Genomic DNA, 19,199 nt, shown 5'->3' on the forward strand with positions numbered 1-19,199 from the left:
GGGGGAGGAAAGGAGAGAGATCTAAACCTCAGTGCAGTCCTAGTCTGTTCACCCCAGGAGTTCAGGTAGTTGTGACCTCTGGTTGCCATGAAATAGCAGGTGAGTTGTGAGGTTTTGCTCACTTGCCGAAATGAAAAGTGAGGTTTCTCTGGAGGCAGTGTAAAGCTGGTCTGGCCCTTTGAAAGGGCTCAGTTCATTGAATTTCCAGTCATTGGGTCTACATGTCTGCTCTGCCTTCTCTTCCACGTCATGCCTCATCTCCTGCCATTTGGAATATGCAGGAATGTCAAGGGTACAGTGCAGCCTCATTGTAATATCCAGTGTTAAACTGTATAGAATGACTGGCCTTTTTCAAAGGACTACATCTTTCTTTTCCCTTTTCTGTTTGTCTCTGTCTCATATTCTGGTCCTCATGGCTTTTCATTTTTCTTCCCTGATACTTTATTTCTGAAGCAACTCCCAGTATGCTGCTTCTCCTTTTTCTCTTGGACTTCATTCATATACCCCATATTTGATTCCATTAGTATTAGCTCTTCTTCAAGATCCTAATTTTAATACTGACCTTTTAAAAATGTCATAAGTAGATGTAACACCCCATCAAGGTGAACAAGTGCTGGAGAAATAACTTGCCTTAGATCTTTTGTTTCAGATGTCCCAGAGCCTCTGGTAGGTATTTTTATACTGGTTGTGCTTGGCTATGTTTGCAAAAGTTTTTACAATGGTGAAGGCTAGAAACACTTTTTTCTGGGGGATTCTGCTGACTTGCGCAAATCCTCAGCTCATTTGGTAACCCTGACTTAGGTGGATATTTTGCTTTTGTTTTGCTGGGACCTGACAGCAGTTCTAGTCAGGCCTGCCCTTTGCAAACTGCTAATTCTGCTGTGGAGGCTGTGAGGAAGATGTTTTGCAAAGGGATGTGTAACTACTACTGCCCTTCTTGGCTCAAGCTGTCACATTGCCTTGGTGAGAAATCTTTGACACCAGACTCGCTTTCTGGTACTTCTAGACTTCCAGTATTGGCAAGTGAGAACTTGCAAGGCAAATTCCCAAGTAGTTTGGTGCAAAAGAGCAACAGAATAGATCTCAGTGCTGATCTGTGCCGTGCCTGCCATTGTGGTGATCAGGAAGAGCAATCTGCTGAAGAGAGCACCTTGCTCATTTCATTCCTGTTCTCAACGTTTCCAGTAGTGCAGCTGCCTTGCACCACCACTGCCCCAGTTTTCTGCTCTTTCCAGCCCCTTGTATCCTGAAGGAGTCTGTGTGTTACAGCCATTCCTTCTTTCCATCCTCACCCCCCTTCTCCCAACCCCAAGTTGTTCTCAGACAGGTGCCTGCTCTGGGTCCTTCAGTCTGCCTGTGTTGCCTGCAGTCCTCTGGCAGTCAGGTGGTGTGGTGGCTGCTGTGGTGTAAAATCAGGACTGCTCGTTTTCTTAAAGATGCCTCACTCTGAGGTTCTTTGCTGGGTCTGTGTCTGGTGATGATCACAGATGGGTCACACACTATCCATGTGCTTCCCTTACGCCTTAGCATTTTCTTCTGGGGAAGAGACTAAAAATAAAACATGGTGGTTTTGCTTGCAGGGAAATGGTTAAACCATCCCCAGATTGGAAGGAGGGGAAGCTCAGAGGACAGAGTTGTTTACCAATTAGCTTGACCTTTTCCGGTTCACATCTTTACAGTGACTCACTAACTGGCCTGTGCTGGGGTTTTTAATCTCCTTGAAGTCTTATGACCACTAACAAATTGCATCGTATCCAAAGCAATTATTCCTCTTTGCCTCCTTTCCATACATGGCCCTCCCCACATGCATGCAGGTCAGCACCTGGCCAGGCTCTTCCAGCTTCCTTCAGAGCGACAAGGGTGACATTTTTAGGCTCGCAACCCTTTGCTCTCTTAGGACATTGAAATTTGGCTTTTCTTTTCTCCAGAAAGATGGAGCCTGGGATAGCTTTGTGAGAGAATGAATCCTGATAGCAGTGATTTATACCCATGGTATCTACTGGCAGAATGGATAGAGCTGATTTCAAGTTTCACAGAGCCTTCGGGGAAATTCAGTAAAGATTACGCTGGGGACAACAGGATAGCTCTAACTTCTGTCTGGCAGCACACATCACAGTGTTTATGACATGCCTTAATATGCTGTGAATTGTCAAAGTTTCTCCTGAGAAAGCTGGGTTCCCCTCTTATCCAGGCGGTCGTCTTGCCTAGCTTTGTGGAAAGTGTGGATTGGAGTTTGCTTCCCTTCCCTGATATCACTTTTTATTGTGTACATCACAAATTTACTGTGTCTGTACCATAGCACAGTGTGGAACTTTTTCATGCAGTTACCGGGTATAAATGTGTTGCAGCACAATCTGTGAAACAGCTCTGGAAGAAAGCAGCTGAGCAGCAACCAGTAGCAACTTATATAGTAGAGGCTTTTCTTCCTGTCCCAGACAGGTAGATAGCACACATGCTTCCTCTGAATCTCCATCTGCTGTTGGGAGCTGCAGTCCTCAAGGACAATCAACTAGCAAGCAGCAGGGCTAGAATCCTTGGTGGGGCTGGATTGTGTTGAGCTGTCCCAGTTGACATCCTGCAGTGATACTTGTTTGGGAGATTGGCCTTTGTACCTCCTGCCTTCTCACTCCCCCTCTCTCATTCCTGTAGGCTACCTTGCAGTTTTGTGTGGTGAAGCCCCTCATGGCGATCAGCACAGTCATCCTTCAGGCCTTTGGCAAGTACCAGGATGGTGACTTTGAGTAAGTTTGTTTGTCTAGCATGCAGGGCTCAGCTTCCTCTCGTCTACCTAGCTGTGGTTTTAGTCAGTGTGCATGCTGAGCCATGGGAAAAGGTGTTGGGACACACAGGCTGAATATGTACGTGAGAAAAAAGGGCAGAGGTAAACCTGTTGGTTTCAGTTTTTTCTACCTCGGTTTTGAGGGAGAGAGTGGGACCAGGAGGCAGGAAGGAAGCAGAATCTTGTTACTCCCCAGTGGCAGAGGCAAAGGGAAAGATGGGATCACCCTGAGATTCCAGGCATTCATCTATCCTCTTGCTTCAGTGTAACCAGTGGCTACCTCTACGTGACGATCATCTACAACATCTCTGTCAGCCTGGCGCTGTACGCCCTCTTCCTTTTCTACTTTGCCACACGTGAGCTGCTCAGTCCCTATAGCCCAGTCCTCAAGTTCTTCATGGTGAAGTCTGTCATCTTCCTGTCCTTCTGGCAAGGTGAGCTGCTTTCCCCTTCCCTTTGTAGGCGCAAAGATCTCTCTGCGGGGGCTCATATGTTAGAGTTGGTGGAGCAGCTGCTAATTAATAGATACTCTGTCTTTCTGGATTTTTTTAATTTGGTTGGTTTTATAGTCTTGGGTTGCTTTTCTCTGGGAAAGCTCTGTTTTGCTCATTTTTATCTTTGTTTCTCTGCTCCTCAGTATCCCTCTGCGTGCATGTACATGCACACATCTGCCTGGCAAAATCAGCTGTTTGGCTGAAGAGTCCTTTGCATTCCTGAAGCAATCATAAAGCATAAGCTGCCAAGATCTTATCTGCATGCTGCCATTTTATTGATTGAAGTGGCACATCTGAAATTTTTTAGGAATTTTTTAGTGCTCTATAAACCAAATTTTAATCACACATCTGTGATTCCTGTGAAGTGTCACACCAGCTGAAAGCACCCTGTGCTGCCACAGAACCACTGCTGAGCCCAAGCATGTTCAGAATATATACACTTCAAGATGCATACAGAGGCATATTCAGAAAGCCTAAATTCCATATAAGCTTAGTGTTTCTTAGTAGTAGGCTCTAAGTATTTCCCTGTTCAATGCCCTACTTAGACTTATTGAGTTGCACTTCAAAGACTAATTGAGTCGGACCTTAGGTGGAATTTAGGCTGTTGGAATATGGCCTGTCCTTCTTATGTACAGGCAAACTAATAAACTGTCTAGTTTATCATCTTGAGCCATCTGGTCACATGCTCTCTGCCTTCTCTAGAATTCTTCAGCCACCTGGTTATGTATGGGGAGAAACATCTTGCAAGTGTGTGTCATAAACTTTATACTTAAAATGAAAAGCTCTGTTACCTCAGTTTTTGCTCTAGCTCTAATGGAAGTGCTGAGATCACTCACAGAAATATCTGGCTGCTTTTTACCCTTCTGGGCTTGATTACTTCCTGTAGGAGCAGCTGGTTCCACAGATCATAGAAAAGAGTCAATATTTGAACATGCTTTGAACATATTCGTTTAGTTTATTCCTCCTTTCTCTGTAGTACAGATTAGTGTGAATGGGAGTTACCCAGCCAGCCCTGTTTGTAGTTTCTGTGTTAAATGGTTTTGCAACCAGGAAGAGGCAGAGACAGCTGTTTCCATTCCTAGCAGTTGGTATGCAAACAAGTTTTCTGCACATTTACATAAACCTGTTGCTCTCTTCAGGTATGCTCTTGGCCATCCTGGAAAAGTGTGGTGCCATCCCCAAAATCCACTCTGCCAACGTGTCTGTGGGTGAAGGCACCGTAGCTGCTGGGTATCAGGACTTCATCATTTGTGTGGAGATGTTCTTTGCAGCCATTGCCCTGCGCCATGCCTTCACATACAAGGTGTATGCGGACAAGAGACTTGATGCACAAGGTAGGGAATATGCCAACGCAAGATGGCATGTCTGTTTGGTAGTGAGACTGGGTGGAGATTGGTCCTTCTAGCAGCCAACAAACTGATATGACTCTCAACCTGGGTGCCTGGAAAAACATCACATCCCCTCCTCCGTGGTGTCTGAACAGAGACGTTGTGCAAGGGCTCTGCAAACCTTGCCTGAATTGCACTGTTCCCTTTTCAGTTCCTTAGTATGCCACCCACGATAGCTTGTTGCAGACCTCAGGGCTGCAAGACCTTGCTTCCTTTTGGTAGAGTGGGCTTGTCCTTCCTGTCTCCCCAAAGGGGAACTCCATCACTCCAGATTGTGCAACAGACTGAAGGAAGGAGGGACAGGGCCTGAAGCAGGTCCTGTTTTGACTCCGGGTCAGGGAGATGAGGCTGTGCTTTGGCAACGTGTTTGGCTTGGAGGAGAAGGATCTTCCTGTAATGACTGAGAGGGCAGAGGGACTGAAAAATCTTATTCTGGGGAAGAGAGAGGTGGAAGTTACTTCTGGGAAAAGGGGGTTCTTGTGCCCAGTCTGTGCCGGTTCATTTGGTGTTCTCCAGATAAATGGTTTCCTCCCTTTGGGGGGGGGGGTGGGGGGGTGGAGGCTGTGCTGTGGGAAGACTGCAGCTCTTGAGCAGTGTTCTTGTAGATGGTCCCTCCATCCCAGTGAGCCCCAGAGTTTCTGGAAGGACAGTGGCTGCAGCTAGGGGAGGTGACATCCGTATGTGATGGAAGTGTGAACTGCTGGCCAGCACAACTGGGGAACTTTTGGTGGTGGGTCTTGTTCAGTTCTTATTTCCTGTCTCTCTCTCTCTCCCTCTCTCTCTCTCCCTCTCTCTCTCTCCCTCTCCCCCCCTCTTCCTTTTTTCTCTCCCTTGCTTTGGCCACTGGTCTCTGATGCAGCCATTCCATCATATGGGCCATACGGTAGGTGCAGCATGCTCTGTGTTTGTCTCAGTTGGTTTTAACTGGGATGCTGTTCTGTCCTGGTTCCCAGCCTGCCAACTACCTGCTCTGTCCCTTGTTTCCTCCTCCTATAGGTCTGTAACATGACTGCCTCACACAGCTGTTTTGGGGTATCTGGAGTATAAGTTGTAAAACAGGCGCTTAGGCAGTGCTATAACCTAGTATTAGAATGTTTATGCATTGGGACTGTATGAAACTATCCTCTCTCTCTCTCTCTCCCTCCAAAGAATTGCACAAGGTCTCAAAGTAGCTAGTTTGCTCTCTTGCCTGACCTCCCCCCTCCCCCCGCCTTTTCTTAACTGCCACAAATAAGCAGCATGCCTTCATGGTTTGGGGAGCTTATCCTCAGGACTGAGAGCAGAGCCAGAAGGCCATGCTGGAAATGGGACCCTAAAAGCCATGAGGAATAGCTCCCCAAAAGAGACAAAATCTTCCTCTGCATGCAACATTCCTATGTGGGACTGTCTCCAACTGCTGCTTCCTTCACTGTATCACTGTGATGCCCTCCAACCGTTGAGAGGTTCTACCTCTAATACTGCCTGTTCCCTTCCTTTCCCTCCTTTATGCTGCTTTCCCCTTTTACGATCTCTTCCTGTGGAGGGTTTGATATTGCCTGTCAATCTAATTTCCAGTGAGTGAAAATGGCAAATGCCATTTCTGCTGTATTTTTAGAATTTCCTTAGTTTTTGTCCTCTGAATCCCTTTACAGAAGCACCTCCCCACATGTCTGTCTTCGTTGCATCCCCAAGCCAGACCAGGTAGTGTATAGTGGAGGGTTGTTGCTGTGGGTATGTCTCATTCGCATGACGTGTCTCCCATTTGCTGTTGAAGTGGATTCACTCGGCCAGTGGTGGCTGGACTTTAGGAGCATTCCTTGTAAAACTTTGCACCATTTTTGTGATGGTGTGTGTTTCCTTAGCAACCACTTAAGGAGGCCTTTGCAATAACTTCTGCAGGACCTAGGAGTGCATGTTCCCTGTTCTCCTTACCTCTACGTTAATGGGTGTGGGGCATGGCAGTGGTATCCTTCACTTGTCCTTCCCCATCTTACCCTGGCAGGTCGCTGTGCTCCCATGAAGAGCATCTCCAGCAGCCTCAAGGAGACTATGAACCCTCATGACATTGTTCAAGATGCAATCCACAACTTCTCCCCAGCCTACCAGCAGTACACCCAGCAGTCAACACTGGAGCATGGCCCGCCCTGGCGCAATGGTGGTCATGTCATCTCACGCTCCCACAGCTGCTCGGGTGCTCGCGACAACGAGAAGACCCTCCTGCTGAGCTCTGATGATGAGTTCTAGGAAGGGAAACAGCCAGTGCAGGCTGGAATTTTCCCTCTTTTGTTGTTGTTGGTTTTTTCTTTCTTTTAATTTATTGAAGCAGAAGCACGCAAGTCATATCACTTCCTAGAGAGTGCAGATTGCAGAAGCGGGCACTTCCCATTCGCTTTTGTGGGTATGGACACGATGAGCAGTGTGGAGGTGGGGGAATGGCCAGAAATCCTCTCTCACAGCCCATTTCTTACAGCAGTTGCCTGGAATTGGTTGAAGTGAAGGGCTGTGGCCTCCCATACCTGCCCAGCTTGGTGTGAAGCGTGACTTACCAGAGCCCAGAGTTGTGGCGAAAAATGTTTTCTTTCCAGCTGGACAACATGACTGCTTTGTATTCCTCTTTCTGAATGGTTGATGCAGGCATAGCTTGCTCCTCGAGCTCCCTGGTACTAGCTTCACTGTGATGCTTCGGAAGTGGGATTAGGATGCAGTGATAAGAATCCCTGAGGACCAGACCAGAGATTGGTCTCTCTGTAGCTAATGCCTTGAATACTTAATAAGAACATCTGCCACCCTTTAAGCACCTGATTGTGCAATCCTGTACTTGAGTGACTGAGGGGGCAAAGGACAGGAATTTCCTCCTATTCTTCCCACCTGCACTCCCTGCCTGAAGCTGATGCTCATTGAAGCTCAGTGGGGGTGGAATTACTGTCTTAGGGTGTGGGGTTTTCTAAATACCAGGTGTCTAAGCTTCCCATCTTCCCTGTGTTCCTACAGCAAAATACCTCCCTGGAGTGTCTTTCTCCTGCTAAGGAGACTGAGGATTGGCCATGGTAGGTGGTGGAAGGACAATATTAAGTTTGTGCAGTTCTGACCCTTTGGTCCCTCTTGGGGGAAGGAAGATATGAAACAATGAAATGTTCTCTCTCATTGTTTCCTGCCCTCCCACCAATACAGCTGCCCCTCTTTAAAGTTGTGGATTCAACCGCTACTGCCAGAGCATATCCCCGTCTTTTTGCAGATAGCCCTCCTCAGGCATGTCATCCCTGACTTCCCACGTGAGCTGTACAAGTGTTGCCCTTAGGCCAGAGTATTCAGAAAGGGATGTTGCACACTCTCTCTTGCTTTTCATCTCTGTTGTTCCAGGCCAAACTGGAGCAGATTTGAAACCTGACACAACTTGGCTGGTTAAAATTGTCCCTTATAATTTCTCAGGCAGCAGTTGCTGCTGCTGTACGCTTTACAGACCCAGCAGCAACTGCGATGCTATCAAGGTTGGAGCCAGCATCCACTGAAGTGAGAAAAGCAGCTTCCCCTTGCTCTTGTTGGGCTTTGAATGGGCCCCTAGATGTTTAGCAGAGCCAAATTAAAAATGATTCCTCTGTAGATCTATCCAAGCACCAAGAAATACTTCTTGCTTGTTTAAAATCAGCTAAAATGGGGCAAGGGGGCACACACTCAAGTGTCATAGGTGAGATTGCCCCTACATGCAGGAAGTAAAGTGGAGAGGCTACATCAAGCTCCTTTCTTCTTGGCTGTAATTTCACTGTTCCTCTCCTGCTTGATGCCCACTCTGCCATCAGCAGACCTACATGTTTCCAGGTTGCCCCTAGTCCCTCTGCCAGAACTGGGGTCTGATTTACTGTATGGAGCTTACCTTTCCTCTTGTGTCCTAATTTATGCATATGCTCATTCATTTTCTCAGAAGCTACTGTGAGCAAAGACCACCTCCTTTCCTCAGCACCCCTGCTAAGAATGTCTGATCAGGAGTAGCAGGGAAACGGGCTCAAAGATGGGCAGGTTTGCTCTCTGCTGTGAGTATAAGGTAGGGGAAGGTGAGGAGGACTCTGGGCAGCATTTCCTTCCATACTCACATGTCTGAGGTGAGCGGTGAAGGGGATGGGAGCAATAGTGCCAGCTCTGAGGGAGTTGAGGAAAGGATCAATGAGTCCAAAAGCTTCTCTCCTCCTGAATTTCCTTGTTTGTACATACCCTGTAATGCCAGCAGTTAGTTGCTGTTTTTCCTAAATCTATCACTACTTAAATGGACATGCATATGCTATCTACCAGGCTTTTTGTGGGCTTGGTGTAAAACACTTTTCCTCATCTCATAACCCACTTGGAAAGCAGGACTGGAGATTGAATGGGCTTTCCTTCCATCTTCCATGCCTTTGATTCTTTAGTGCTCAGTATTTATTTTAAACTTCTCCTCTCTCTTAGGAAAGTGGGGGATGGGGCACAACCCCTTCCACCACCTTATTGCATTTGCAGGACTTGATGATGTCCCAGTGTCACTTAATTGGTGACTTTCCCTGATGTTTGTTGCATTGGGTAGCTGAGATCTGAAATCTCTGGGATTGTCCCATTGAGCTTGAAGATGATCCAGGTTTGGGGAAACATTTTTTAAAGTTACTTTAAAATGTATGCTGCATATATTGTGCATAGGATCTGGATATTCTTGAAGCTTCATGTATGTAGTGGTTTAAAGTATAACCCTTTTGCACTAGCTACCTTCAGAGAAGCCTGGTGAAGATTAGCACCTGAACAACAGCCAGCTGCCACACATTATGATTTTATATATATATTTTTTAACGCTACACAAAATCATCTCTGAGCTTACTGCTGTCCCCCAAGACAGGCAAGTGCCAGAACAAGGATTGGCTCTGTAGTCACTCTGGCTTGGAGGAACAAATATCTAATAAGACCAGAGCTTGAAACTAAGGCCAAGACACCCTGTGGTCTTGCAGATCTGTTAGCGGTAGCCCAGGGCCCTAACAAATATGTTAGTTCCAAGAGTAGGCCCTTGGAGCTGCTCCCCCTCACCTGCTACCCTTCTTCCTTCCTTTTTGTTTACCATGTAACATACCCATGGGATTTGTTTAATATTTTTCCATATAGAGTAGTTCTTTGTATATAAATGACTGAAAAAATGTATGATAAATAAGACAGAGTCACCTAGTTTTGTACCTATTGTGTTTAACTGACGTGAGCTCAGCGACAAGCCGCTCTCTCTATTTTGATCTTTGTGACGTTATACTCTGCAGAAATGAGCAAATATGATGACAAATAAAAATATAGAGATAATTTAGATTGTACTTAAACTGCCTCTGTGTAGTGGTGTCCGGATGACTTCTCTGAACTGATTTTGTGTTCCCCTCTTGACCATTACAGAGGCAAGACTTAGGACTAATGGGGCGAGACATACTATTCTCAGGGGGAAAGCTTCATGCCATCTGTGTTGGCAGGCATGGATGCTGACAGAGAAGCAGTGCTACAGCAGCCTGATGGCAGGGCCTGGAGCTGAGGTGTTACTGATGGCCCAAGGCAGGAGCAAAACCCATTTTTCAAAAATCTGGAGTTGAAATGAGGCTGGAGCTCTTGGGTGGTGCTCAGTGTGAAACACCTGTTGGGGATAGAGCAGGCTTCTTTCTTTGAAGCAGGCCCCAACACATGGCAGCTCTGAGCTTTTCTTCCTCAAGTGTGTGGCTGTGTTGCCCATGGCCTGAACTGGGGCAGTTTGCAGCAGTGGATGTGGTGGTACTTTGCAGCAGATTGGAGTGTGAATGTAAAGCCCAGAAGTGGCCTGTGTGCTGCAGGACACCCAGAGGTGGGAAACCTGTCTGTTTGCGTGTCAAGGGAATGCACTCATCGCTTCCACCTCAGCCCCAGAGAGCAGCAGTCGGCACAGAGGGATGGCTTTTCCTGGGGGATGGTGGCGGGGAGGAATGCCAGACAGGTGGGGCAGCTGCTGAGCGGCTTCACCTCCAGGTAACGTGCCGGCCATGCTTCCTCCTCCCACCATTGCAAGATTTGAGCTCCCCCCTTTCTTCCTCAGAAGAGGCAGCGTTTGCTCCCCAGGCGTGAGTAAGGCAGTGAGGTCACTTGGCAGGGAAGCTTTGCATAGACTATGGTGACTGTGTAGAGCTGCAGTGATTTTTTGAGGGTGTGGTGGGAGAGGATGTGTGGTGGTCTGAGCACCTGCTCACGGCAGGTCTGCTTGCGGTCTGAGTGCAGCCTAGCAGGAATTTTCCAGTGAAAAGCTTGATCTGTTTTGGGAAAAGCTGACTCAGCACAGCTGAAGTGCTCCTGAAAGAATGTGTTATGGGAGGGTGGAAGGAAAGCATGTAGTGATCTCAATTAATTCTGGCAGCTTCTGATGAGACATACACAAAAGTGAAACCCAGCAATTCTGAATTATCCAATGCCTTGGCGTGGGACCGCTCAGCCGACAGCGAAAGATAGTGGTTGAGGTTCCTGCTCGTACCTAGCTCTAAAGCAGGAACCTGGCATTTGCCTGCTTCTGGGAGTCAGTGCCCGGAGGAGCACTCATGGAGGGGATAAAGGAGAGTGAGACCCAACAGAGTGGGGACCTGATGCAGTGTTGCCTCTTCTAGTTATTCTCCAGTGGAATCGATCGCTGTTTCCCCACCTGGTCTGGCCCAGTAGGGAAGGGAAACACTTTCTGAACTTACCATGAAAAGAAAAATGTTTGTGGGAGAGAAAACTGGCTCCTGCTCAGTTCTGCTTCCCCACTTGCTTCTGGCAGCCACGTAGTATCACCAAACCTACAGCAACGCATGAACCTGCTCCTGCCCTGCTGCAGGGTCAGCCCCTGGGGATGATTTGCTTGTGAGAGGAGAGGAGGAGGGATGCTGAGGAGGCAACAGCCCCAGCGGGGAGCTCTCAGGTGGAACAGACAACTGGGACTGTGAGCGGCATGCAGCTCTGCAGCCACCGCTGCAATCTGCCTAGCTGAGCCTGCTGCTGTGTTTAGCTCTGTGATCTGGGATTTGCCAGGGAGGCATTTGCCATGGTCTTTTTGCCCTTTGAATTAATGGCTGGTCCATGTCAGAGCTGGCCAGTTTGTCCTGGAGTTGTCTTGGCTAGATGCCGATGCCTCAAAGGAGATGTTCAGTGTTAAACCTACTTTCTTAGCCCTTTTCTTCCAAAGAATATAAAGCCGTACTGATTTGAAGAAATCATGAGCTGTACCCCATCCTGAATCTTTTTTAATGCAGACTCACAATTTCAGCATGTTGGACATTGGAGGAAAAAAAACCCCAAACCCAAACACCAAAACCCAGCTGTAAGTGTGAACAGGCGCTGGTTTTACAAAGACACAGCTCTATCCTTTGTTCAAGAATGATCAAACGCTCTCTCTGTGGAAAAAAAAGAACTTGCTTTATTTGTAAAGTCTACAAAATACAGAGAAGTCAGGTAGGACACATACTGTAAGTCAGAAAATAAATAAGTATTTTTTGCTCTATATAAGTATAAGATAAAATGTGATTTGCATATATAAAATATAAAGTACGGCTCTGTACCAACATCCTGGCTGTGCCGAGAGGCGGAATGGCAAAGAGGACGTGAAAATAACTTATGTTCGTGCAATAAATAAACCCAAGAGGAGTTGGGAATGGGGTGGGGGGATGCTAACCATAGTGCCCTCTCTGCAGCGCGGTGGGCACCTCTCCTCAGGGAGGGATGGAGGCTGCAGCCTAGTGTGGCTGGCGTGGCAATATCCAGGCAGGGGCAGAAAGGGGTAATCAGGTACTTGGCAGATGCCAAGAAGGGGCTGCCTCCTGTTACCTCCCCAAGTCTCCATGTTGCTGCCTGCATTTGTAAAACCCAACTCTTCTCCAGCGCTTAAGCCTTCTGAAGAGATAGCTGTCCCAGGCTTGCATCCAAGCTAGAGGAAAATCAAAGGGAGGAGCAACACCGCACGAGGCAGGTCCTGCAACTCCCAGGAGCAGAGGCACTTTCTGTCCCTCAGTCTCTAGTCCAGCACTGCCCACCTTCAACACCTCCACCCCTCTTTCTGCCTCTCCTTTCTAGCCAGCCTCAACTCTTGCTCCCTGGGGCCAGGAGCACCTTTCCACGTACTTTGTAGTGGAGGGGAACGTGTGCATGGCTTTGTGGGGCCATCCAAGCCGGCCTGTACTGAACATAATAGTGTTTATCTCTGTGTCAGCTGCTTTCATTTCCTTCCTGCCCGTGCCTCTCTGTTTCAGAGTCACTCAGCCTGGCTGGGCTGCCACATCCCCGTGGGCAGGAAGAGGTGTGAAGGATGTGCATGATGGAGAGAGATAAAAGAGCACCTCTTGCTTCTCCCCTCAGCCCTCACCAGCAACAGCCTAGGGCTACAGCGAAGGAAACAAGGCCGGGACTGACCTGCTCACTGTCCCCTAACTCTCCCTTTGCCAAGGTCCTCCCTTCTCTCGCCACTGCTCCCTGTCACCTCTGGACTCCCCTGACCTCCAGAGTCACAGGCTGCCGTGATGCTTTTCCACCTCTACTTACACTTACTCAGGCACCAACCCATGGCCACTTTCTCTCTCCCTCTGACCTTTCACCTGCCATCGCTGTCTCTGATCCCTTCTGCGCCAGAAAGCTCAAGGCTTCAGCCAGCAGAGAGCTGAGCCAAGTGGGCCCACGGCCTCTGCGCACCCACGGCCGCACTGCTGTCTCTCCCAGGTGCTGACAGCGGCAGTGGCCAACATAGGTCCAAGTCATGAGGCTGACACTGAGCCAGACCCCTGCACTGATACACACCTGCTCATCTTGTCCCTTCTGCAAAACTTCCTCCCTTCATTTTTCTCCCTGGCGTGCTCCTGAGAGTGCCTGCCTTGCGCTCAGCTCTCCTGCACCCTCTCCAAAAAAGAGGTGCACAGGGTTTTCCTGCCAGCTTGAAGACATGGGACGTTTCCCCAGCTCCATTTGCATGAGCATCCTCCTTTTCCACACGCACCTGCCTGGGTGAGAGGTGCCCGGCCGGGGTGGAGGCTGCAGCAGGAGACAGGGAGGAGGCTGGGGCTGCAGTCGGACACGAGGGGGGCTGCGGGGTGCTGCCAGGCTTCGGGAGCCACTGCTTCCTCGAGGGGTCCCTGGCAGGGTCCTGTCATCCCTTCCCAGCGCCCCTGCCGGGGCAGCCCTCCCTGTGTAGGATGGTCAGCCCCAGGCAGTGAGAGGGCCCTGGGGAGAGGAGAGGCTGCAAATCCAAGGGAGACTGCCACGTGGAGCAGGAAGGGATTTCGGGCCCCGGATCACGGGTCCCAGCAGCCACAGCAGGGGGTTGGGGGAGGGAAGAGGGAGGCAACCTTCAAGTCGATTCGTGGGGGAAGGCGCCCCGGGGGGCCGCACCCGGCCGGGGGACGGGGCCGGCACTAGGAGTAGGCAGCCTGGTTGGTGCTGGACTTGACGATGGTGATGACGCTGGCAGTGGCCACCTTGGCCGGGGGGCCGTGGGCGGCCACGGTGCGGGCGAAGCCCTGCAGGGCCTCATACTTGCCGCGGAGGGTGTCAAGCTCCAGGCGCATGGCGGCGTTCTCCCGGGCCAGCTTGTCCACCTCCCACTCCAGCTCCATCTTCTGCTTCTGCAGCTCTTCCTTCTGGCAGACCCGCTTCACCCGGCAGCTGGCCGCGTAGCCCCGATTCTTCAGCGTTCGCCGGCGCTGCTTCAGCCGCGCCACCTCCTCCTTGGAGAGGCCCCGCAGGTGGTGGTTGAGCTCCCGCACTGACAGCCCCATCAGCTCCTCGTCCGACAGCAGTGGCGTGTTCTCCCCCAGCTCCCGCTTCACCTGCCAGAGAGAGGGGCGGTCACCTGAGACACCCGCCACAGCCGCCCCGCCGCCGCGGGGAGGGGAGCCAGCCCCCCCTGGGGACGCCCTCGGGCTCACCTTCAAGGCCTTGCTAGAGAGTCCATCTGCGGCCATCGTCTCGCCCCAGGCTGGCCCTGCCAAGGAGCCAGGAGAAAAGCTGATTAGTCACGGCACGTTTCTGTCACTCTGGCATGGAGGACACCAGTCTCCACCAGCCCGCGATGACAAGGGGATGCTGGCTCCTCCGCCCCTCCCTGCCCAGCACCCACGTTTCCCTGGATTGTCACAGGGCTGGGCATTTGGGAGCCAAATGACTCATTGTTATTCCTTTTAAAAATACATAATAGTAACTATTACCAAAAAAAGAGAGAGAGAGGGGAGAAATAATAGTGCTGAACCTCCCGCACCTCCTTCGTGCTGCCCCGAGGTTGCCAGATTGCCCTGCTCGGAGGTCTCTGAGGACCCGAAATGGCCCTGCTGTGCTGCAGGGACACAGCAGCCAGGCCGAGCTTCCTGCTTGGACAGGGGAGGAAATGCAGGCGACAGTCTGCCTGGTGCTAAAAGGAAAGTAAAAGCAGCAACTCCATGGCTCTGGCAGCTGGAGCGAAACCAGCCGCAAGCTTTGCCCAGCCTCGGCTGCCTTGTGGTGCCCAGGGCAACCCCTCCCTTGGCCGCACGCGTGTGCCTGGTGCGCTGGCATGGGCCCACCTCAGTGCGGGCACCTGCCCTGCCTGCAAAGTGGGAGCCTGGCATTGCCTGAGCCCCCACGGAGCTGAGCCCCTGTGCCGGGACCTGCTGGGGTGCGCAGACATGCCACCCCGCAGCCCTCGCACCCCATCTGGCGAGTGCAGCCAAGGCTGCCAGGGGCTGAGGTCAAATGAGTCAAGTGTCTGGAGATGTCCTGAGGAGGGGAGCAAAGGCTCTGGGCACAGCAGCGTCGTGTGGGTGGGAGAAAAGGCATCTCACCATGATTCAGCACTGCAGGAGGAGAAGTCACCAAATCTCTGCCCATCCCCTTGCTGGCGAATTTTTTTTTTTCCCCTGTCACTAGGTTATGAGGAGGAGGGTGGCAAGGGCTGGGACCTTGAAATGCAACCAAGCAGCATTTGCCTGTCTCAGGCAGGCTTCCCCCCGTAAAGGAGCAACCAAGCCAAGTGAGAGCAAAAACGGGCAGAGGTGAGGGCTGGCTAGAAGGAGACGACGGGCAGATGGATGAGGTGCGTTTCAAGGTGGAGAGAGAAAAGAGATAAGGCTCCACGCATGGGAAAGGGATTGAGGGACAGGTCGCTGCTGAGCACACTCCAAGCAGCAATAAGGTGAAGAGCTGGGAGGAGAGCAGAGAGGAAAGGTGGAGCTGGGAAAGCAGTGGGCTGAAATCTGATGCAATAAGAGTCGGGAAGCGCAGGGAGCTGCACACGGAGGCAAGGGAACACGGTCTGTGAAGTGGGGGCGGCCATGGCCTCCACCAGCTGCCGGAGCAGGCAGGCGAGGCTCAGGAGAGGGAGAGATTTCAGGAACTTACACAAGAGATGGACAAGATTTAGGAAAGAAGCAAACACAACCTAAAGCCTCCCACGCCTAAGTCAGCTCTGGCTGGGAGCAGAGCCGCCTTTCTCCCAGGTCCTTGCATCCTTGGCGCGGCTGCAGGCCTTTCACTTTGGACCAGAGCCCCGGCAGGTGTGACCCCATGAGGGAGGCAGGGAGAAGAGATGCTCCCAGGTCTGCATTGGTGCTGGACCCCCCCGGATTTGGGCTCAGCATCAGAGACGGGGCTCAGAGACCATCCCAGGTTAGCTGCAGGCCCCAGAGCCTTGAGCTGGTTTTCAGAGGAGAGATCCCTCAGCAAAGTCAAAGCTTGGTGTCCTATCAGGACCACTGGCATAGCTACACTGTGTTGAGGCACTGAGGCAAGGTACTTCAACTCCCTTTCTATTGCCTGCTATTTCATTAATTTGCCCCTAATTCTGAATGGCTACAAATGACTTCCAGCCAGGGCTACTGAAGGACAGGATGACCTGTGAGTGCTCGGGAAGGCAGCAGGTCTAACGGCACCTCCACAGGGCAAGACCCCATTACCACCTGGCTTGTGGGCAAAAGCCTTCCCCAGCCCAAGAGGCCAGGATCTAGCCCTCTGTACGGATGGTCAGCTATTATAATGCACCTGAATGCAGCTTCAAATAGAGAAGGAAAAGGACCTGCAGGGAAGAAGCAGACCTTCTACACAAGCAGGTCACTTACCTACTGCTGTTCCTGGGAAGGGAGTGGGTGTGCCGCCAATACTAACACACATGCCAGGCCACGGGGACACCTGGGCACCTGGGACAGTCTCTGGCACATCTGCACCACTGCACCGCTGGGACAGGGCACCCCATAGTCCCACCAGCCCTGAGCAAATCCAGCTTTCAAGCAACACAGCAAGCCCTGCTGACTTAAGCCACCTGACCCAACTGCAGGAGAAGGATTTATACGTGGTCACAGTGGCATGACAAGCCGGATCCAGGATCTCACAGAGCGCTCAAGGCACCGCTGGCAGCCTTCAGCACTCAAATGCGCCAGCACATGATGCTGATGGTACTTGTGCAGGGCTCGGGTACCTCAGCAGGACCTTTCCCTGTGGCTCGTATTTCTGATTGAAACGTGGGGCAGAGATGGCCAGCAGCGTCCCGCTGAGCGGTGAGGAGCGCTTCTGCAGCCTCCAGCGCTGTGAGGAAGCAGAGGTGTTACTCAGTGGGCAGCATCCCAGCGGGGCCTGGCTCATGAGCCGGGACTAGCCCAGGGGCCGGCTGAAGCTGAAGAGGGGAACACGGACGGGTGTAACACCAGCCAGGGAGCGCCTGCACTCCCGCCAGTCCCGGGCTTCATTTCTGCCCCGGTGAAATGGGACCTGCAGCCTCCCAACCTTTGCTCCCCGTGCTGGTGTGGGCATACTGCGATGACCGTCATGTGACGGTGAGTCGCTCTCTGCTGAGCAGGAAAGAAAAAACACAGCGTTAACCCTAAAGCTGTTTCCTGCCTTGCAGCGCAGGGCTGCCGCCTGGGTCCCTTCCCGGCCCAGCTTCCTGCTACGAGTTTAAAGAAACAGCACTCGGCTCCCTACGGCATGGCTGATGCTTGCTATCAGTGCTGCAGGAACTACTAAAAATAACCAGCTTTGGCCACCAAGTTGTCACCTCGTGGGAGGTAAGACACCACAGTATTTTCTATTTATATCCCCTTAGGATGGGAAAGAAGCGTGAGAAGCAGAAGGCACCCACAGGCAAGTGTTAACCGCTGTTGCTGGCGTCTTTTGGAAACAAAACACACGGTGCCACAAACAGATTTCCAAACTGCGCTATTTCCGGAAAGAAGCAACCACCTGCCCTGGAAACGCAGCCACCTCGGGCGAAAACGCAGCAGCCACTGAGTGGGGAGCAAGGAAACGCGAGGCGGGAGAGGAGGTAAAGCCAAGCCTCAAACCCTCCTGGGCGCAGAAAGGTCCGATTTCTCAACCCGAAACTCCCGCCGAAGTTAACCGGAGCCAGGAAAACAAAACTTGCTGGAGGAGAGATCTGCTCCGAGGGTGATGGTGGTGGAAAACCCTGTGACGCCCGCTGCTACCGGCCCCGCTCCGGGCTCTCCGGGGGCTGCTGCCTGCCTCCCTCGCACCGTCGACTCAGGCCTGGAGGAACTCGCGCGCCACGGGGAGGTTTCCCGCCCCGGCTGCCAGTGGCTGCGCGCCGCCGCTCGCTCCCTCCCTCCCACCGCCGCCCTCCTCTCGCTCCTCCAAAAACAGGGCCGCGAAAGCGCCCTGTAAATCTGCCCGGGGGCCGGGATGTGGGGCCCGGCGTCCATCCCGGTGGCGGAGGAAGGGGGAAGCGCGAAGGCCGCGGTGGCCACGCGGCCCGGTCTCGGCGAGGCCGGCGGAGGCGGGCGGCGTTTCCGCACTTACCGCGCGGGGCTCCTCGGCGGGAGGCTTTGTGCCGGCTTCCCCCCGCCGGTCGAGCCTGGCCCGGCCGTGCGGCCCCGGGGACCGGGAGCGGAGGCGAAAGCGCGCGCACGCACGCAGCGGGGGGCCTGGCGAGGGCGGCCGGAGAGCGGCGCGCGGCCGAGCGGGGGCCCCGGGATCTGCTGAGTTGTAACGCGAGTTTCCTGGAATTACTCACTCGCAGGATTCTTTTCATTCATAAAAACACAGTCATGCGGTGACATCATTTTTTCCCCTCCCTCGTCCCCTCCCCGCCGCGGCGAGGCGACGCGGCTGGGGGGGGGAGGCCCGCTGCCATCTTAGCACCGGGCGGTGATTTTAAAGGTCCCCCGGGCACCGGCGGGCGCGGGGACGCACCGCGAGGGGATTTGGGGTTTCGCTTGCCCCAGGAGTTGGGGGAAGGTGGGGGGAGGCTGGGTGACCCCGTTTTTGCGCCCCCCCTCCCCCGGGGCGAGACGGGCCCGCGGCCTCGAGGGGAGCAGCGAGCAGCCAGGCCACGGTGCAGAGGCTCCTAGTTATCATTAAACATCCCGTGGCAGCAGCTCGCGGAGCTGCTTATGGTTTTCCAGTAGAGCTATGAGGAGCTGCTGTTAAAATGTTTTACAGCTACTTTTCCATATTGGAAAAGGGAGGGGGCAACAGCTTATTTTTCTCTATGTGGCTATCTGAAGTCATAGCCGGTGCTAAAAGAGTGCATCTCCCCTCCCGAGTGATTCCTTGGGGAAGGGGTGCCGTGCCAGGCCTTTCCCTGCCCGCTGCGGGGACCCTTCTGGCCTTTCCAGG

General features: G+C 52.1%; 2 protein-coding genes and 1 long non-coding RNA gene across 11 annotated transcripts in view; 2 read left to right on the top strand and 1 right to left on the bottom strand.

The window, feature by feature from the left end:
- Window positions 1-9,949, top strand: part of TMEM184B (transmembrane protein 184B) — a 31,764-nt gene extending 21,815 nt beyond the window's left edge. For 5 of the 8 annotated variants that reach the window (XM_064512522.1, XM_064512515.1, XM_064512503.1 and 2 more), the window contains 5 exons: window positions 2,650-2,741; window positions 3,044-3,213; window positions 4,413-4,607; window positions 5,521-5,544; window positions 6,643-9,949. In XM_064512522.1, coding sequence (XP_064368592.1) covers window positions 2,650-2,741; window positions 3,044-3,213; window positions 4,413-4,607; window positions 5,521-5,544; window positions 6,643-6,884 — 723 coding nt within the window. In that variant the 3' untranslated portion in view covers window positions 6,885-9,949. Of the gene's footprint in view, window positions 1-2,649; window positions 2,742-3,043; window positions 3,214-4,412; window positions 4,608-5,520; window positions 5,545-6,292; window positions 6,342-6,642 lie in introns of all 8 variants that reach the window. The other 3 variants (XM_064512529.1, XM_064512539.1, XM_064512510.1) reach the window with 3 other exon arrangements.
- A 2,065-nt stretch (window positions 9,950-12,014) lies between these two features.
- Window positions 12,015-18,650, bottom strand: MAFF (MAF bZIP transcription factor F). Of its 2 annotated transcripts, none has more exons than XM_026102148.2 (3): window positions 18,595-18,650; window positions 14,531-14,586; window positions 12,015-14,431 (listed from the first exon to the last, which is right to left on the bottom strand). In XM_026102148.2, the coding sequence occupies exons 1-3, from the start codon at window positions 18,641-18,643 to the stop codon at window positions 14,018-14,020; spliced, it is 519 nt and encodes a 172-aa protein (XP_025957933.2). In that variant the 5' UTR covers window positions 18,644-18,650; the 3' UTR covers window positions 12,015-14,017. The 2 variants fall into 2 exon arrangements, with proteins under 2 accessions (XP_025957933.2, XP_025957942.2); XM_026102157.2 differs by having other exon boundaries at window positions 18,381-18,630.
- On the top strand, window positions 17,024-18,637 carry LOC135328487 (uncharacterized). Its single transcript, XR_010389405.1, has 2 exons — window positions 17,024-17,401; window positions 17,671-18,637. It is a non-coding gene; the product is annotated as an uncharacterized LOC135328487 (long non-coding RNA).
- Window positions 18,651-19,199: the final 549 nt, after the last annotated feature.

The sequence above is a fragment of the Dromaius novaehollandiae genome, chromosome 1 (assembly GCF_036370855.1).
Source record: "Dromaius novaehollandiae isolate bDroNov1 chromosome 1, bDroNov1.hap1, whole genome shotgun sequence".
Lineage (NCBI taxonomy): Eukaryota > Metazoa > Chordata > Aves > Casuariiformes > Dromaiidae > Dromaius > Dromaius novaehollandiae.

Coding starts and splice junctions, on each gene's coding strand:
- MAFF (XM_026102157.2), bottom strand. CDS start 18,612: ATGAAAAGAATCCTGCGAGTGAGTAATTCCAGGAAACTCGCGTTACAA. Junction 14,587..18,380: donor CCGCCGAGGAGCCCCGCGCG/GTAAGTGCGGAA, acceptor GCTCCTTGGCAG/GGCCAGCCTGGGGCGAGACG. Junction 14,432..14,530: donor TCTCTAGCAAGGCCTTGAAG/GTGAGCCCGAGG, acceptor TCTCTCTGGCAG/GTGAAGCGGGAGCTGGGGGA.